Source organism: Drosophila yakuba, chromosome 2R (assembly GCF_016746365.2).
Source record: "Drosophila yakuba strain Tai18E2 chromosome 2R, Prin_Dyak_Tai18E2_2.1, whole genome shotgun sequence".
NCBI classification, from domain to species: Eukaryota; Metazoa; Arthropoda; class Insecta; order Diptera; family Drosophilidae; genus Drosophila; species Drosophila yakuba.
The window spans coordinates 23,695,588-23,715,170 of record NC_052528.2 but is presented as its reverse complement, the minus strand read 5'-3'; the positions used below and the strand labels follow the sequence as shown (position 1 = coordinate 23,715,170).

At 37.7% G+C, this 19,583-nt stretch overlaps 4 protein-coding genes across 5 annotated transcripts; 3 read left to right on the top strand and 1 right to left on the bottom strand.

The window, feature by feature from the left end:
• The first annotated feature begins 5,126 nt into the window (after nt 1-5,126).
• On the top strand, nt 5,127-6,686 carry LOC6532171 (ejaculatory bulb-specific protein 1). The gene is made up of 2 exons (XM_015196248.2): nt 5,127-5,199; nt 5,259-6,686. The coding sequence occupies exons 1-2, from the start codon at nt 5,185-5,187 to the stop codon at nt 6,516-6,518; spliced, it is 1,275 nt and encodes a 424-aa protein (XP_015051734.1). The 5' UTR covers nt 5,127-5,184; the 3' UTR covers nt 6,519-6,686.
• A 1,065-nt stretch (nt 6,687-7,751) lies between these two features.
• LOC6532170 (ejaculatory bulb-specific protein 2) lies at nt 7,752-8,288 on the top strand. The gene is made up of 2 exons (XM_002092907.4): nt 7,752-7,896; nt 7,968-8,288. The coding sequence occupies exons 1-2, from the start codon at nt 7,882-7,884 to the stop codon at nt 8,157-8,159; spliced, it is 207 nt and encodes a 68-aa protein (XP_002092943.1). The 5' UTR covers nt 7,752-7,881; the 3' UTR covers nt 8,160-8,288.
• Nucleotides 8,289-8,891: 603 nt separating this feature from the next.
• Nucleotides 8,892-9,268, top strand: LOC26534741. Its single transcript, XM_015196247.2, has 2 exons — nt 8,892-8,967; nt 9,018-9,268. Exons 1-2 carry the CDS (start codon nt 8,953-8,955, stop codon nt 9,192-9,194), a joined length of 192 nt encoding a protein of 63 aa, XP_015051733.2. The 5' UTR covers nt 8,892-8,952; the 3' UTR covers nt 9,195-9,268.
• A 1,993-nt stretch (nt 9,269-11,261) lies between these two features.
• LOC6532169 lies at nt 11,262-14,261 on the bottom strand. 2 transcript variants are annotated; one of them, XM_039372986.2, is made up of 4 exons: nt 13,648-14,261; nt 12,563-12,754; nt 12,229-12,499; nt 11,262-12,165 (listed from the first exon to the last, which is right to left on the bottom strand). In XM_039372986.2, the coding sequence occupies exons 1-4, from the start codon at nt 13,832-13,834 to the stop codon at nt 11,994-11,996; spliced, it is 822 nt and encodes a 273-aa protein (XP_039228920.1). In that variant the 5' UTR covers nt 13,835-14,261; the 3' UTR covers nt 11,262-11,993. The 2 variants fall into 2 exon arrangements, with proteins under 2 accessions (XP_039228920.1, XP_002092942.1); XM_002092906.3 differs by having other exon boundaries at nt 13,750-14,258.
• Between the last annotated feature and the right edge of the window lie 5,322 nt (nt 14,262-19,583).

Here is a 19,583-nt window from a genome sequence, read left to right as displayed (position 1 = left end):
GATTTTAAATGTGCTTTATTGGGAATGAAAATAAATCCAATCCATGGGAGACAGACCAACTTCATTAAATCTGTCAGAAAGACCGCAGCCCAACTCATGTTATTTTATTTTAGTATCTGACAAATGCTGGCCAAGACACAGAATTCCAAGTTTCTATATGCACTTGACTTACGTATTTAAGGACCTGCATATGCTCCAGAAAGCCACCGGCTGTGACCACAAAACAGGGCCGGAGACCGACATTTTTGAAGTTAAGAATGTGTCTTGGAAAATATTATTGCTGACTGTGCAACGGTAGTTGATGAAATACTAAAATATCATTCGATACATGTACATAGCAAAGGGGCTGAGGCGCATATCAGTGTCTTGACAGGCGAACTTGGAATATGCGAGGGACAAATCCAGGGCGACCGCAAATCCAACTTGCTGGTAAAGTTTCTGGCCAAGGGCAATGGGTAACATGTGATAAGTTTATTGTCTTGCCGGATGACGCAAAACTAAAATGGGAGTGAAAAAAGGACCGAGAACCAATATCACATTTCATAAGGGAAATATGTTTTCTTTGTAAATAAATTAAGTTGTCTCGCCCACAAATATTAATTGCTTAATTAGCATATGCGTCTGACATGGACGAAGGAACTCGAACACAATTTTTGTTTAAAAGTTGGTTGGGGCCGACAGCCCAGCACAGGCAATGACATTTTGAACCCAAAACCCGCCTAAGGAGAAGATTTGTCTAACTGACGTATACCCACAACATATTTGCTTAACAGAACACGTGCTCATTCGTTATTAGAGGACTAATTTAAAGAAAAAAACGTAAACGACATACAAAAAAAATATATATGTTGGCCAATCTTTTTTTTGTTTAATTTTTTGAATTATTTTATTTTATTCCGGGAATTTAATGGGAATTACTACCGTGTGCCGCAAGGTACTGTGAAAGGTTTGTGTACTTACACTTCGCCCTAGAGTCTGAAGACAATTGCAAAGTATACTTTTGGCATCATTTAATATACCCTCACCTTCCATTACAACAGGGTATAGCCGCGCATGAAAATTTCTACAGCCGAAATGGAGGGTTGTTATTTATTTTTGGGCTTTAATTATTGTTGATTCTGCTTCGTACATCAAGTAATGTCCTTCATGGTGCTTCAGATGTAGGTTATCGATTTGCCATTGCTAATTACTCATATTTCGAAAAAATTGACACCCACATTTATAATTACAGTTTTAAATCTAAAAGTAATAAAGTGCATTCTTATATCTTGTACCAATATTAGAATAAGCTCATTTTTTCTCATCAAAATAACGAGTTGACTGCTCTTGGCATTTGGCAGACTCTGGAATTAAACAGTTTTTGATAACTTTAAACGAATTACAAGCAGATGCAAGAAGAACACCATATCCTCGAGACTTAATTGCAGATACCAAGGAAACCACAAGCTAACAATCCGTTAAGTTTTTGCCATTCAGCTGGTAAAACTTGAGGAAATGGGCACCCTTGGCAGTTGCTTCTTATGCATAAAGAGAACTTTTCATATTTTTTCGGCTTTTTTTGTTGCAATTGTAGTGGGCTCTTCATCATCAGCAGCAGGAAAAACCAGACACGCAAATAATGAAGAATAAAAGACTGGGGAGCTACGGACAGATATACGCGTATATTTTTTATTTGTTTATTATAATTTTGTCTTGTTTTTTCTGCACTTGAGGCCAAGCAATACTTGTACCCGCGACTTTCAGCGTTTGTTTCAGGCAAAAAAAACGCCGAAAACAGTCCCTTCTTTATCAGAATCGAAAAGTGAAAATTTGGAATAGAAAAGTAATACAATTAGAAATTTGCCTAGTTCCGTGTGATACTCATTCATAGTCATCCATTCGTCTTTTTTCCGTGTATCCCTAACGTATCCTTGCTTGGCGTCAACTTACATTAAATGCTGTTACGGTCAACAACCCTAAGTCAACCCTTCCTGCTTTGTTTCTGACCGACCTTTAAAAATTTGCTGCTCAAATAAACAGCTGTACAGTATAAATGCAAAGGATCAACGTTATGAATTTAGGCACGAAAGCGAAATACTATTTCTTGACTATAAGGGTTAGAAATCCTGAAAAGATTCTGTGCGGTTTCTTAAAGCGATACGAATACGTTTACCCAATTTTCAATTAACGCGATAAGGATCTAATAAAACTTTTCATACTCGAAAATGTCCTTGACCGCAAGTCATGTGCTTGGAGTTTTGTGATTAACGAAGTGTTGACCCAGTCAAAATGAATGTTGAACCTTGACGTTGATAAGAAAGCTGACCGATAGAAGCCTCCTTTTATTTTAGTAAACATGTGTGCGACCGTCCAAAGAAGTTTGGGATGTGAGTGGTTGGGGTTGGGATTTTGTAGTCCGCATACCAAACCATGTGCTAAGTGGCATGTGGTCGAATTGATGCAAGTTTTGGGTCCATGGTCAAGAATAGTTTCAATTTACGCCTTATGAGCAAACATTTATCAAATGTATTTCAGAAATTGTAAATGTCAAAAAACCCCTCGCACGCCCCCGCAAAGCCTTTTTCACAGCTGTGAGTTCAACCCTTATCGATGCCGAAATGGGTTAACTGTCCGGTTTGCGAGTTTGAGTGTCCGGTCATGGAATAATTAATCACACACTTGCATGCGATTTGTAAAGTTAATTACCGTGGCGAAAGCCCATATTGGGAGCAGGGTTCTCTTACGTTCTGTTTACGAATCATAAGTGGTAGGTGTGAGATGGCAGTGGATGTCTAAGTGCTCGGCTTGTCTACAATTTTTGACACTTTAGCACATATTCCAATTGCACAGAGCCGGCTCTTTTATTATTCATGCCTGACCATTTTCCATCGCAGCTCCGACCCCCACTTAACCGACAGGATAAACATTGCTAGCGACAGCGTCGTTGAGTGTACTTTGAGGCTTGGGTTTATCTTGGGACAGTACTGTGCGTAGTGATGCTGATGATGATGAGATTTCGGTGCTACATTTAATAGTTTTCAGTTATCTTTGTGCACCAGCACTAGTCAAAAGCTGTTTTGCTTAAACTACCTGTACCAAATTCATGGATGACAACGCATTGTTATGCATAGGTGGGATTAAGTTCAGTTAATAAGGTTGCATATATCATTTTGTAAATTATAGAGTTATGTCAAATTTATTTATTACAAAAAGTACCTATGAATTTATTTAAAACAATGGACAGAAAAGTTTAAGAGACATTTGTTGATTTTCCTACGCGTCTACGAAACTTTTGCCAACTTCACTCCTCCAAACAGAATAACTGAATACGACGATGACAAGTGGGAGTGTCCTTGAATTGAATTTTATACCCGTTACTTGTAGAATAATACTGGATTCATGGAAGATTATATAACAGGTAAAAGGAAACGTCTGGCAACAATATACATATATACTATATATACTATACTATATATTTAATCATATGCACTCCGCACCACGCATTCCATTATACATTTTGTTACAATTACAAACAATTAACAATAATGAATGAAATTACTAAATTGCTTTTGTATAAACCGTCAACCTTTTCAAGCTACACGCAAGTCTGATCCATGAGAGCATATATAAATACAGAAAATAAAGAATTTCACACGAAAATTCATAAATTAATCAAACATATTTTATCCTCGGAAAGGAAGGTTAGAGGAAAATAGGTAAAAGGTCGGCGTCTGCACGCGACAATTGACCCTTTTATTAATTAAATTTTATAGGCAATGAAAGGACATTTCTGTGTTTACCCAGTTAATAATCAAACAAGGAAACAAATTGTTTTAGGGAGGCAGTGAAATGTTTACCTTAATTATATGAATAGTGTCGTCTGTTTTGATAATCAAGGTCGTCGATATAAATTTACGAAAAGTGGCGTTATCTAGCTGACATTCTCGGGTCTATGCCTCTTTGTGTTCGAAAAACAATGAAATATGCCCTATACATTTTTTCGTTATACTATGAAAAAAGGGTTGGCAACCTTAGCGGGAAGTGACACCCTTGCAGCTCTTCGAACAGAAGCTTCAGTAGATTAATATTCAGATAGGTAGACCGACAGGATATGTATTCCCTGCATACGATGTTTATCTTTTAGTCTATTAGCCCACATAAATTATTAAGGCTTATTCTGTAATGTGCATGCAGTCTATTAGCACTTGAGGACTCGAACTATAACTATTGCGTGTGCCCTTTTAATGTCCTTTGCATGTTTGGTTCACTTGCCAAAACTTACCATGCCGCCATTTGTATTAATTTACATACGACACGCATTCTCGCACTCTGGGCACCATCCTGGCAAAAGAGGGTATAGGTTGACATCTATGATATATTTCTGAAGCCAAATATTGGGTCGGTTTCAATTAGTTCCATTATCCAATGGATTTAAAGATAACATTTTTTTCATCTATATTTCAAGTCGTGTGAAATCCTTTAAATTTTGGTAACAACTACTTTTTACTGGATACATAAAATTAAATTTAAAATATAAAGCTGCAATTTTTTATTTTGTAATGAATCAGTTTTTATTAAGCCAGAAATAATACTCTGTGACCAACAAAAAAATAAAAGAAATTAGTTATCAATGGTGACATCAATAAGGGATGCTGTAAAGTTGGAGAAACACAACATTAACAGATTTCTGGACATCGAACCGTGCTGCTAGAACCTTTTGTAAATAATTACACTTATCATCGGCAAATATTAGAGTGAAAAAGATAGAACGCGATAGTCGAGTTCACCGACTATGAGATACCCGTTACTCAACAAGTGAAATTTTTATTTCAATTTGAACTAACATACATATAGTATAGACTTTTATATCATAGCGCAGTATAGACATAGCTTATTTAAGATATTGACTGTTCTTTTTATGAAAGCTATTGGCTTTCTTTAACCATTTAGGGTTTTTTTTTTTTTTTTTGATTTTCTGAGCATCCTAGGTTATATTGCTAAATAAGATAGTTTCTAAGATGGTTTCTTTTTTTCGATTTATCTTGACAATTCCTTACGGTAGTTTAAACTGACACCTATACTGCTGTTTGAACTCACAAGTTTACTTTTGCATAATATTTCTCATTTATATTATAATTATCAACTGAAATAACTATAAAAAGCAGATCTTGAAAGGCACAACATCAGTTGTAAGGAGCATTTGCTATGGTGCGACAATTGGTAAAAGATTATAAATACTTAATTTCGAACAATTCTCAGTCTTATTGAACCGTTTGCAGATTCTCGTCCTTTCTCTGATCCTCTTTAGCGGCAGCTCACATGCTATTGTCAGTGAGTTGGCCCGTCAGACCGAGTCTGCCATCCAAGGATGGGCAGACATAAAGATGGCCCCTCTACGTTACTTAAATGTTCTCTTTGGTGCTAATCCCGGAGGACTTAGGGGTCTTAACGGTAGAAATCTCGCACTTGAAGCTTCTTTATCTACTGCTGCCAATTTGCAAGTAGCTAAATTAGTCAAATTATTGGCAAGTGGCAACCTATTTCCAGGAGGTTATTTCCCTTATCCCGGATATGGTAAAATTATAGCTGATGTGCCCAAGGGAAGCGACCTAATCACTATAATCAAGAACCCACGGTCCTACAATCCGTACTTAACTCCACCAGGTATTCCTGGTTGGAATATTCCAGTTGGATGGCCTCGTTATCCAGGTCCTCCCCTTTGGCCTTGGGGCACAGAGAAACCTTCGCCGATACGTCCCGAAGATCCTTTCCCTGGTGAACCTCGACCGACACTACCTCCAGGTGGAAATTTCCCTGGATTTCCACCTTTCCCGGATGTACCTCTACCTCCACCGGGTGGACCTCCACATCAATCGGGTGGACCCCCAGATCCAGAGGGTGGACCTCCACATCAATCGGGTGGACCCCCAGATCCAGAGGGTGGACCTCCAGATCTACCGGGTGAACCTCCAAAGCAACCCGGTGGACTTCCTGATCTACCGGGTGGTTCTCCACATCAACCAGGTGGACCTCAACGTCCACCAGGTGGACTTCCACCATTACTACCTTTACTACCTTTCCTACCAGGACTACATGGAATACCTGGACTACCTGGAATACCTGGACTACCTAGACTACTTCAAGAATGGATACTGCGCGGTATTTTGCCGAAAAGACCTGTTATTATTGGTCCGGGTGCAGAAGTTGACGTAGATGCGACGGTAAATATAGGCGGCGGATTCTTCGGAAGCGGTGGACTATTCGGTACAGGAATTTTTGGAAAAAATGGACTTTTTGGAACTGGATTTCTTAGTAGGAACCAATTAGACCCCTTTGGCATTTTCACCCCAATCGGAAGTTTCTTTGGAGCACTGGGAAGCCTATTTGGAATTAGTCCACCAGTACCGTTCTTTGGACCTTTCGGACCTTTCGGACGCGGAATGGAGGGTTCTGTCACCGTGGATGTCGGCGGCTACGTGCCATGGCCAAAAAGCATATTGGCAGGAATTTTGCATCCTTTCCTGGGATTTCTGGGATAGTACCAAGGAATCGAGTCTGCAATAAAAAATGGACCTGGCGGCTTAACGCTTAGTTTTAACATTTAGTATTAAGAAGCGACAAGTGTCGGGGTAAAAAAAACATTTGTCTTGGCCAAGCTTTGTAATTTTAAACCCACTAATAAAAGTAAGCAGCATTCCAATTGTAAATCCTTTGAACGGAAGTAGGAATATGTGTATACTTCGCTTCATCCCGAAAAGTGGTAGGTGTAGATTTTACAATTGATATGATATACTTTGTTAATCGGTTGATGTTTTCTAATTAAAAGTTCTTTCCAATTTGGGATAACCAAAAAATATCTCTTAACATTATAAAAACATTCTTTTATCAGGTCTGGTGGAGAATATACGAATGAATTAATGAATATGATACTTGAAAATGTCCTCTATCGTTGGTCAATTTTTAAATAATTCTAACGATTTTAAAGGGTACATATACCAACAATGCATTCGAGCTTTAAAAGCTTACAAGGATGCCATGTGGTTGGTTCCATCTAGGATTATATTAAAAAATGTCTTAATTTTGTTTAAATTTTATTGTTTGTCGGGCCAGTTTCTATATATATGTCAAAATTTAATTTTATTTCTTAATTTCTTTTTCAAACTCGCACTATCCGAGTAACGGGAATATTATAATCGAGGAGCCCGACTATACCACTCTGTTTTAGTTTTCGCTTAATAAATACCTTCCCGCCTTAAGATTTTGGTATGGTTTAGTCGATAAAAATGTATGTAAAAGGTGACTATATAAACTATATTTTCTTGGGTAGGATCACTAGCCGACTGTTCATATAAACGTCGCCAAGTTTGATTGAATGAATTTATGATCTGTCTTGTCAATGTCTTCTGGTATGCCGAAAATAATTATTACAAAAGGTTTAAAATATCAATAAATAAAGATTTTAAGATGTAGTTACAGTGACGCTCGTGGCCAATCTGGAAAACAGTCCCTTCCTTACTCAAATGTCTGTATCGCATTCCCTTTAACTCAGTAACGGAAATATAAAGGTCCTACTGTGTTTTTAAATTGGTGGGTGAGTGACAGCTCATGTACCTAAAATCAGTATCTCCTTTCTTACTAAATATTTAGTTGAGATAATACAAAATTATAAAGTCACAACAAATTACCACAGAAATTATAGTCAGTTTACGTTTAAGAAAATTTATGCAGTTTGTAAAAGCAAATTAACCTTGACTAGGTGTCTGTACACTTTAACGACTTGTATTAACATATTTTTAATCTGCATTTAAATTGTAAAAATATTGCTATATAAACCGAATTCAAGACTTATTTGCTATCAACTGAGAAATACTTTCAGTGCGACACTTGAGCTCAGTTTACATCATGATTCGAATTTTGGTAAGTAAACTCGGATAAATAACCCCTAACTATAACGCCTAACGCACCCCTAACTATGACTTTCCTCACAGGTTTTAATGATTACATTCGCTTTAATGACTGGTAGTGCTCTTTGTTCTATCGAGAACCTTATGCGTATCTTTGGCGGTGGATCTTCTGGAGGCGGTGGATCTAATCGAGGCAGTGGATCTTTGGATGTAAATATAGTTCCACCCAGTAGCGCACTATCCTTTGGATATGGCTTTCGTCCTGGATTCTTTTGATTTGGTCCGCACCTATATTATTTGTTTTGTGTTGAGGGCAGCTGGTTTCATGTAAAGCGTATTCGCTTTATTATAAATAAATATACTATTTATCCAATGCTACAAATACAATCAATTTTGTCACATTAAGGCTTTTAGATTCTTTTTTAATCCGAACCAAGTTGTTTAAGGTGGTGCTACTACGCTGCCAGCGCTGTGGTGGAACGACAAAAAAGATCGCTTGGGTCGGGTAGCCCAATAAAGATACGTAACGATATTCCTGATACAACGGAATTAATTGGCTGTGTCTAATAAATAGATAACAAAGATAATGAACATTGACCGAACAGCACTGGAACTTTGGTCAAGACAAAAAATGTCCCTCCGTTGGACGAGTTTCTGTTCAAACTCTGACTTTAAAACAGATAACTTTTACGCCCAAAAAATATATATATATTAAACAAATTGGCCACGCACTATATACATCTCCCGGGAATGGGTATCTAATAGCTGAGGCACTCGACTTTAGCGTACTCATTTCTACTCCTTTGGTACAAATATGTAGAAATTTGTATAAACTTTTTATGACATAATGCTATTTAAATGCTCGACAGACAGTTCAAGCCGATTACAAATTTTTAGTTTTGGAAATAATTAACCTTTCCCCATGAAATCGAAAGCTATACCTTTTATGGTCTATATTAGCATATTTCCAATTTGAAAATTTGTCAGATTTTGCTATATAAACAAAAATTTAAATATATCTGCTATCATTCGTTTAACTATTATTAAAGAAGCGACCAAATTCTGCGCAATGTCTCGCCTATTTGTAAGTTTCTTTTTAAATAGTGCTTTGCAAACTACAACAATGTCTTTTAGATTCTAGCACTTGTTTTGTGTATCCTGGCTGATAGTGCTTTTGGTGATATTGAACAGATATTACGAACCATCAACAGGGCACTTGGTGGATCCACGGGTTCAAATTCTGGTAATACAGGGTCTGGACTTGGCATAAGAACACCCAATAGCGAATTTTCGATTGGATTTAATGGCTGAATTCTCCCATTTTTGAGGAAGCGTCATCATGAAATATCTGGTTGACAAAATAAAACGAATTATTTAATTCTTAATATAAGAGTATTACATGAAAAACTAATAGGGAAAAGAGGTTCATTGAAATCAAGCAGGGTAAACAATTTTAAAGCGGATTTGTTTAAATGATTGAAATTTTGTATTTGGCTGTTGTGGGTATTTAAATTTGTTGGCCTTCCTAGCCTTCCATAGCAGCCCTTTCCATCCGCGCTTTGTACGTTCTTGGCCAGCCGTTTTCTGCTTGTTCACCCACTTCGTTAGCAATGTAAATGACTTTGTTTCTTCTTTGGCATCTTAAGTAATTCCTACGACAGGCTGGCAACGCCGCTTTTATAAACGCACATATACCAACAGCTCACGCATGTTTTCGCGTTTCGAAAGGCACTGATTTTAACCCTTTGAAAGCATTGCCACCCCGAAAATTAAAAGGCCGTTCGTGTCTTCACTTATGTATTACCTTATATACAACCAAAGAAGGGGAAATTTTCCGCTCATCATGCATGAAAGTCGCGTCTACGGGGCTAAGTTTTTGTGTATATACACAAATGTATGTATATATTGCATTTGTATTGACGTTTGTTCGTTTTTGTGCTTATCCTCTTAATATTGTTTTTCGTATTTGCCCCGAAGCGTTCTCTGTAAAAAGAAAAAAAAGAAAATTTTCTCAATCCAAATAAACTCACATTAGTTAAGTGTTAAAATACATGGTTACACCTAGTTGCCTTGATATACATTCAATTATTGAGGAATAGTCGCTTGATTTTTATTCATTTCATATGCAAAAAAACTAATTTGTATGAATATCCGACTTTAGACAGGAAAATAGGGAACAAACCTAGCCCCAAAAAAAGTAATTTTATTTTAGTAATGTTGTAGTATATACACACATTTTTTAGCACTCTAAATATGACACTAAAAATCAAATTTTATTATGGTTGGACTTCTATAACTCTTTCATTATCTGCGTTTTAGTTACGCGGACTTCGACCGATTAACCTATGTATACCTACATTTTGTGTAACCAGTTTAACGTTTAGAGACAGATGGGAGAAGTTTTTTATTTAAGTTTCGAAATGTTAACTGCATTTGTAGTAGATCATCTTTTTCCTTTAAGAACTCCAAGTTCCCAATTCTACTCCCACATTTGCTCTAAGCTACATATGTATGAATGTAAATATAACATTTTATAAGAAATTAAATCCCAAGGACACCGTCTCTGTCTATGCGGACTTTTTACATTTTCTATATTCTGCTTTGATTAACATTCGTTTGTAGGTTGAGGTAGCCACCGTCTTCGTCTGGATCCAACGACGGAGAGTTTTAATTACTTTTGGGGGTAGTTTTTCTGCTTTCATTTTTTCTTTGTCGTGGAAATAAGGAAAAGTCTGAGAATCAACATAAAGAAAATAAAATGTTTGTGTGCAGACAGGCATACGTGTCTCAATAATGTGTATGCATACATCAATTACTTCGCATGTTTCCACACCCTCGATTTGATAAATTCATTCTTTTCTGATTTAAACCTCCAGGAAACATTCCCTTTTCAATTACCATCTTGTATCTATTTATATTGCATACCGTAATAAAAAAAGGCAAATAAATAATATTCAATCCGGTTTACTGCCGGGGGTTCATTTTGCCACGGATCTGACCACTTGACCGTGATAAATATTTATCCCCTGTTGACCACATGAAACCGGAAATGTATACTTAATTGACCTCAGGGAATGGACAAACACGGGGAAAAGGTGATATTGTGGAAAATCGCATCAACTGACCAAAGCCCTAAGTGAATCGTTTCCATACCTGTTGCGCTGGGTAACGGACAATCAACAGTGAACTACGAGGGTCGTCATGTCCAGCCAGTAACCCCTCTTCTTTTAGCTTCCCTTGTGGGTCAGTATCTCTTTATGCCGAATGGTTTGAAGGGGCTGGTCAGTAGGAAGGTCAGCTTCATGTGTATGTCGCGTGCCCTTTGTGTAAACGAATCAATTACAAGCGCTAAATACGCTTTATAAGCACTCGCTCACATTTGCATTTTAAATTAGTCTTGTTTTATTGTGAGGATTGTCGGAACTTTTATAAATTGACCAGGGGCTGTTTTATTGTTATATAGTTGCTTATAAATTATAATAAAGGGGCTATTTAATATATCAACAGGAAAATAACGTGATAAATATTACATACATTAAAAGGCACCACAAATATATCCTAGTATAGGTACTCAAGCTATTCAGTTTTTTATTGGCTTCTGAATGCATTACCCCATACCATATTCTCATGTGCTGTGAAAAAACGCTTTTATTGTACACCACTTGACTGAAGCTCGACTGGCATTCAGAGCAGTCAAGTGCGAAATAAAGCCCTACCCGTCCTCTGCAATCACATTGGCTGTCGGTTGTCCTGTTGCTGCAGCTTTCACTGCATATTGCATCCTTGCAGCCTTAAAGTCCTTTATTACAGTCAACTGCGAGTCAAACGAAGTGCAACAGTCAACGTGCTTGTGCATATGCATTTAAATTCCCTGCTCTCGCTTCTCGACGTGTGGCTTTTGCGGTGTGGATGCAGTCTAAGGTTGCATTTTTCTTTTGAATTGGTTCGTTGTGTTAATTTTCCCTTTTATGTTGTGCTTCAACGGGTTGAAGTACGACACGTCATTTTGCAGTTTTCGCACTTGACTTTTTAAATAATAGGGATTTTACTTTATAAATTGTATCAGTGAAATAAATAATATATTAAATTAATAAGTAAATCTAATCATCATTAATATTTTTTAACCATCTTTTCTGCCAAACTGCGAACTACATTCTCATCGTAGTCCTCAATTTCATCGTCTCCATCATCAATATCGACATCATTTGGTCTTACAGGATAACCTTGCTCTGGGGGAACAATTTTAACTCCGTGATCTCCAAATAAGAGACAGTCAAAGTTTCTGAATTCGAAGAAAGGATGTTTTATAAATGCTGGCTTAACTTGCACCGTTTTTCAAACTTACCTTTCAAACAACTCAAAGCCCTGAAATTCTCCTGACATATACATGCAAACGTGCATATTACGCCCGACAAACCATATATCATGAAATTGAATACAGGCTTTAGCAAAATTAAAACGTGGCGGCCGGAAGCAGAATGGAGGCGGATTCTTGCCAGATACCTTTTGTCGGAACCAAATATTGTTGTTAACGCGCATTCGCAACTCGAATGAAAATTCTTCAGGTCGATATGCCACTTCTGTGCAACTGTTCATACCAATAACAGCAAGGAAACCTAGGAGCAGACAATTGGGTTTTGTTTGTGTTTAGTTTTATTGCCAAGATAATTTCACCTTACCAGCACAGCACTTGCATAACCCATTGTCACAACTACAGGGTATGCGGTTCACGATGTTCCCCAGTGTTATGTTTGGTAAACTTAGTTGTCTTGATTCTTCCTCATGGCTAAGTAAATTAAGACGATGGTTAAGTAAGCCTAGCTGTATAGCTGCGTCGTAGGCCAAATCTTCAGTTGGTGGTTGTAATGGCACTACAAGAATTCAAATGAAGCAGCGGAACTAGAAACTTGCAGTGCTTAAAGACGTTACGCTTTCAAACTTTTCTTGATCAATTTTTGTTTGTACATGGTTAGATTTAACAAGAGATTACTTTCATCTTAATTTAATTTTAAATTGGAGTACGGATTAGTAGATTAGTTCCCAAACTAAACAGAAAAAATTCGAAAAACTGACAAAACATAAACAAATACATTTTGCTCACTCATTCAAATCAAACTTCCGCGTATAATGTTAATCAGTTCCGCATTTAGCCAACTGACATAGCCGGCAAGTCACAACGATCGCCTAACAGTTTCAACTATTAACCTTGAATGCACAAACGAGTTACCTGAGTGGAAGATACGAGACGATTTTGATGTCAATGAAACCAACGCAGCAGCAGTGAGCGTTATGTGGTCAAGATCATGGACAGCAATATGTAGATAGTACACGGATAAGTTATGTTAGTTGTAAAGTCTCTCTTTAAAGAGATTACATTTGATAACAAGGTATTAAACAGGCTTTGCAAGGTCTTCAGTTATCAGAAATAAAATCGTGAACAATTATTTTTTTGTTTTTAAAGCTTAGCTTAAAAATTAGACTGAGACTCCACGCCACATAGTTAATAACATTAGCACAGTTGTTAGTAATTAGAATATACACATATGTAAATAAAACAGCATTACAAAAAATATTTAAAGAAATATTTTTTATTGCACAATTAATGTAAAATAGTTTCTAAACTTTATTATCACAAATATTCTCAAAAGCAAATGATACATATTTACAAGCTTAGGAGTTGTTCTCATACATTTGTGCACCAACTTAAAATGTACCTATAAAAAACTAAAGTATTTAAATTGCTGTACATTGCTTTACGCAAGGCAAATATTTACAAATCGATAAAATATCGGCATTGCGAAAGGGTTTATAAAGTTAATAACCAAATAGTAAAAGTATGAAACAAAGTAAGAGTTCTTTGTACTACCGGCATCCGACTTGGAAACGGCTAAGAGTGAGGCAGCGCACAGTAAATAGAAGAACAGACGTGAATGTGAGCTGGCTGCTGGCATCTTTGCACGACGATCAGAACGGAAATTGAAACGAAGGTTGCTGTTGACCCGGTTTGTAGACGTTGAGTTTACACGCTTTAGTGTTTTGTTTTCTCTTAAAAAATATATATGTTTGTGTTCACAGTGCTCTGCCTTTACTTTTTTGATTAGTATTTTCTTTCGTGAGCACCAAGAAATAAACTCCTTTATAAACGCAACTTTCGCTTTCGTGCGAAATCCGACGAAAGTGTGTTAGGCACCAACTTTAAAATAACTTTATATAAAGTAAGGTTGAGTTTGCTCATATGTGTTTCACACTTGGCTTAATCTCAAAGCGCGGGCGCAACTCCGTACGTGCTAATGGCCAAAATACAACTGGGTAAGAAAACGGTAGCGCATGCGCATGCTAGCGGACGGGCCAGCAGCAGATGCCAAGCAATCAAGTATGGTACCATCGACAGGTCCAATAGCTCTACTATAATACAAAATACAAAACACATGGAAGCCGAAGTCGTGCCTCAGACGACGATGAGTACGAAGCGCGTCAAAGTAGTCTGGCTCTGCGTCTTTTAAAAACGACATATTTACTCTTCTAAAGATAATCTTGATTATGATAATGGATAACTAATAATGGATACAACAAAAAAATTATCAGTTGGGATTTTACCCTAAATTTCCAACTAACAAATATTGACTTAGTGCATTCTTAAACGCAATTTGTTTTGGCCTAGGGTATAAAGTGTTCGGTGTACTAAACTTAAGCTTTAAGCGAGAGAAAAAACCAGTATTTTGTCCATATATGTATATATATCTTCACAGTTGGCAGTTCTTTTGATTTCTGCTATAATTTCTCTCGTATCACCTTTTTATTTGCTTACAATGACTCTCACTTTTTACCTTAGGAATCGGCGGTGCTCGGTATGAAATTTATAAATTTTTAATTGATGTGTGTATATCTTATGTTCTTGGTCGAAACCATAGCAAACAAATATTACCATGATGCTCTTTTAATGTCTATGTCCCTTGCAACAAATTATTAATAAAATGCTTTTTAAATAAAATCTAATGTAGCAGAATCGTAATTATGCTCCCTACATACCTATAAAATACATCAATGAATGTGGCACACTTTCATTGCCTGAAGATATTTCTCACCTGTTAACACAGTAAACAATTTTCAGGTTTACTTGGGTTGTCCTACTGAGTTCGTTCTTTTAAACTGGTTTCCGGCTGCTTCGACAGATTTTAATTGTATGCGCGTTACCAAAGTATACTTGGGTATACTTGGATCGGAAATAACGGTAATAAAGCCAACAATAGTGTGTGACAAGAGCAAGAAACTGTCATGCCCAACGACCCACGTGCATATTTTGTACCAAAAGTATTAGCTGAGTAATAGGTATCTAGTAGTCGAGGAATTGGACAATCGTGTCTTTACTTGTTTGTATGACAATATGATATCGAAATGTAGTATTGGTAAGTTAAATTATATCTTAAAAATCTTTTGCAGCAAATGCAGTTGATAAATACACACAAGAATTTTTGCATGTTGCAGTACGAACAAACAAAGAAGTTTGGTTTGCCACAAAGTCATTCAAAATGCGCAAGACTTTGTATCAAGCATAAGCCGGCTAACGAGCACGGACCTCGCTGTATGATTATCTTCAGCGCTGCAGCGGTACAATCAAAAATTGATTTGTGAAGCTGAAACGGCTGTGCACGTAAATCATGTGAACTCAATCTCAATTTCTCTTGCACAATTTCCACTTTTGGCAAATATGTCAAAAAAGACCAGAGGGTACACCAGTAAAAGTCGTGAGCAAACATTTCCTTACTGCAAGCCCTCTTTATCAATTGCTGCTATTGTATGGTAGCATCTTGGGCTCAAATAATACCATGTTCACTCATGACATTCTATTAATCAGTCAAAACTCGGTATTCTGGTAAAGGAGTTTTGGTATGAATGCATTTTGACCAAGTGCATGGCGTTGTACACGCAGAAAGAAAACTTGACTTAGTAAATCACATGTGAAATTTTGGTAAACTGTGCTTGTATCTTTGCTCTACTTCGAAATCACCAAATGTATTAACAGTCATTACTTGTATAATGTATTGTATTCGCTCTAAAGTGTGTAATTAAATTGTTAAATTTATCAATTTAATGAACGTACGTTTTAAAGGTAGGCCACTACTTGTCCCTTTTAAAGTAATCAAATATTTTTACGAGCAAAATTTTTATTCTGCTTTGTTTTCTTTTTATTTTTAGCTGAAAAAAATCCTCTTCAACTCTGCTTGAACCATCCTTCATTAGCAAGGTTTTGGGGGTTATAATTAACCCTTTTGCATGAGCAACATGTAAAAGGTTATTTAGCCGTATCCCCTTTACCATGCCAACCACTTCATCGCGTATTTCTGAAAACGAAAAATATGAGAACAACAAGTCGGAAGAACAAAAATTAGTTTGTTCTTTTTGGGATGAAACTGCCGAAAAATGAAAGAATTGCAATATGCACCCACATATTCTCTAAGGACACTTGACTTTCGGCTTCTTGTGCCTTTTGGAGCATCAGCCAAAAAGAAAGGGCAGGGCTCCACATTGCCCGTTGACAGCTCCCTTGCTTTACAGTCCTGCATCATAGACTTTTTGTTAACTCTAGACATTTGACGGTGCCAATTAATTAAGCGAAATAAAAGCCAAACAAGCGGCAACGGGAGTAGGAAACGTTCATTAGTAGCTGCAGGGAGTGGTAGTAGGGGTGGTTGAGCCCTTGGATGGAGAACGGATTGCACAGATTCTGGAATTCGATTTAAAACTCATGCAATTTGTTTCGTTCAAAATGCTGAGCTTTAATTCGCAATTAGCGCAATTCAATCAGCGTAACGCCGGTTTGGGGAGATGCGCTCGGGTGTTTGCCAAAGCCTTGCCATAATCGTAGACGCGCTGAGGCTATTCACGACGCCTTTTACCACCTGCGGCTAGCGGTGATTACGAGCAACATGAGCATAAAAATTGCTTACGCTATGTAGACAAAATCTTGGACCCTAGGAGGCGGGTGTCTGCCGATGGCTTGTTTCGGTTGCTTCGTTAATGGAAATCAGAGAACAGAAACTGAGTCTATGTCTGCATCTTGAATCGCAGCCTCAGTGATGCCGTGATCTGCCACCAATCGATGGAAGCGATGTCAAGCCGGCGAAATGCATATCTCCTAGTCTGCTAACAAAGTTGAAGACCTTTACGATCATCCTCTATATAAACACACTGTGTCACGCGCACATCGCTAGATAAGCCTGAACTTTTGTCGGTGCGTTGCTTACTTGCTTATGACACATGATGCAGTTGATGGAGATTGCTGTTCGAGCGGCTATCGACAGACCTATGAGAGGCAGAAACAGATTAAAAGACTTAGTGTACACAATTTATTGGCGTAAACTTAGAATGAACTACAGCCAAGTTGGAGGAAAACAGATATTTGTAGGTGGTCAGTCTTCTGCGTGGAACCAGAAGATGGTATTTGCTTACTATTGCTCTCGTGTTGGTGGCATCATGGCCATTGATCTTCTTACAAGAAGAAGAAAAGTTTTCCTAGCAGTATTACTTACAATATTTGTTCTTTAATTTACCCTATCGTCTGTGATTGGGTATGGATTCGTTAAGATTTGATTAAAGCATTTGCTTGTTGAAAAATATGACGCATAGATTAATACATATGTGGGTTGAAAGAGATTATAGTATGCAGGCTGCCTGCTTCTTTGAGTAGGAGCCTGCACCGTACCACCTGTTGATATTTTATAAGGGGTCAGGTCCCACAGGGGCGCCTTGTGATGTTCTCCCAAAAGCATGTTCATGTTAATCCGTTCGCATTAATATTTTGTAATTTTTCCAGTCCGAAGTTATGTTACTTGAACTTCAAATTCAATTTCATAGAACAGGCAATGAAAATTGCCGATGTCAAATATTCAAACCAATAAGTTGATTACGTTTATTATTCGATGAAACCTTGGACCAACTAATTTCCATGCGTATTCAATACGTATTCCGGTTCAAATCTCCGAATACTTGAACGCAGTCACGTCCCATATGATGACGATGAAGTCAGAATATGGCAAATCACAGATGGACGAAAAGCAATCATCTCTGCAACTGCTGAAGGGATTAGATGGCTGAAATGCAGTGCACAGCAATCTATCACGTATGTAATTCCCATGAAAAATTTTCAGATTCTGGAGACGGAAAATACTAAAAACGGGAGCCAAATTGGTGAAGGTGGACTAATAACATCGAGTAGTTTGGCTGCTCGTAAGTTACATGGTTGGAATTTGAAGCGTAGCCAATCGATTCGCCAAACGCATTGCACATGATGATGTGCACCAGTTTTAATCCATTTGGACCTATCTGAATGCATTAGGCTGTGGAAGTTCAAACTTGAGTTCAGCACAATTTGCTGTAGAGGAAAAATGCTATCTGCACGATCTGGGCAATCGATCGGGCACCGATTGCTGCCCTCGGTGCGTTGTTGTGGCAACACGTAGAGACCCAATTTTGTAGCATTTCGCCAGCTACTTGTTACGGGTCAGGCGGAGAGCTTCATCATCAATTTCGTAGAGGCCTTGCAGTCTCATAATCCCATGTTTGTTTGCATTAGCCACCGCAGACAGGCTGCAATTATGTCGTTTGGGGTTTGATGGCAACCGGCACTGTGACTGGGACTTTCTGGCTTGTGAGAGCAGCGCAGCTTCAGTTGATTTGGGGGGGCAAGCAATGCTGCCAAGCCGTACCCTCACAGATAGAAAGTTCCTAAGCTTTAAAATTGGTAATGCATAATCAGTACAGACATCGGTCTCAGTTAGGAAAGGGTATACCATGTTTCATCTCACTGGCTGTTTATTGCCAATTTGATTGCTCCAGACTTTGTGGCGCATATGAATTATGGGTTCAGTTTATTTTTAAGCCAGCAGTCGAGTCACATTCCTTTGGTCTGCACTTTGGCTTTGTGACTCGGCGGTATTCTGGGCTGCATTCAATGTTTCTATTGCCGGTTAGTGGACCATGGGAAGTTGTGTCCTCGGCGTCAGAGGTATTGAGCGTTAAAACGCGTGCGAAACCCTTGAAGGCAGTCAACGAACCGCACGCTTCGTTGCCTATCTGTCTGTCAATTTTTTTCCGTCGTCTGTTTTTTGTTTTCTGCACATTTCTCAAAATTAACACTTCGCCACACTCTAAATTTCACTCACTCTTGCCAAATTCATAAATGCGCATAAATTATGCCAAAAACACAAGCCAACCCTGTGGTGGGTTTTGCGTTTTTTGTTGTGCTTAAATTTTAATGAGTGAAAAATCATGTTCAACATTTAATGCACATGTCTACTCACTGAGTATAATTTCTTTTAACCCTATATTTGAATATAAATTCACTTAATATAAAAAGTACATAGTTCTGCAAATGTACTAGTTATTATGTGCCCATTCTAAGTTTAATTGGTTTAGGTCCTGAAGAAACATATACTGAGGTAGAAAAACCAACGAAATTATCTTCAGGTCTCCATGGACACATTTAAATTAAGTGATAAAAAAAGTAATAAACAAAAATCTTGGGGCTAAAGCATCAGCGCAACCAACACAATATTGTCAAGTCTCGTCTAGGTTCAAGAGGGAAAACGCACGCCAAAATCGTCTACGAAAATCATTAAATAAAACTTTGGGGCGTTGAAAGAAGGCTTCCAATACTTTTGCCTGACTGATTTGGTATTTTGCGTTTGTATCGAATTTAAA

Excerpts from the sequence above, each read along its gene's own strand:
- LOC6532169 (XM_039372986.2), bottom strand. The coding sequence starts at position 13,834 with ATGCCAGCAGCCAGCTCACATTCACGTCTGTTCTTCTATTTACTGTGC. Across the intron at positions 12,755-13,647 it reads TTATCGATTTGTAAATATTT|TGCCATTACAACCACCAACT; the intron begins GCCTTGCGTAAA and ends GAATTCTTGTAG. Across the intron at positions 12,500-12,562 it reads GTTATGCAAGTGCTGTGCTG|GTTTCCTTGCTGTTATTGGT; the intron begins GTAAGGTGAAAT and ends GTCTGCTCCTAG.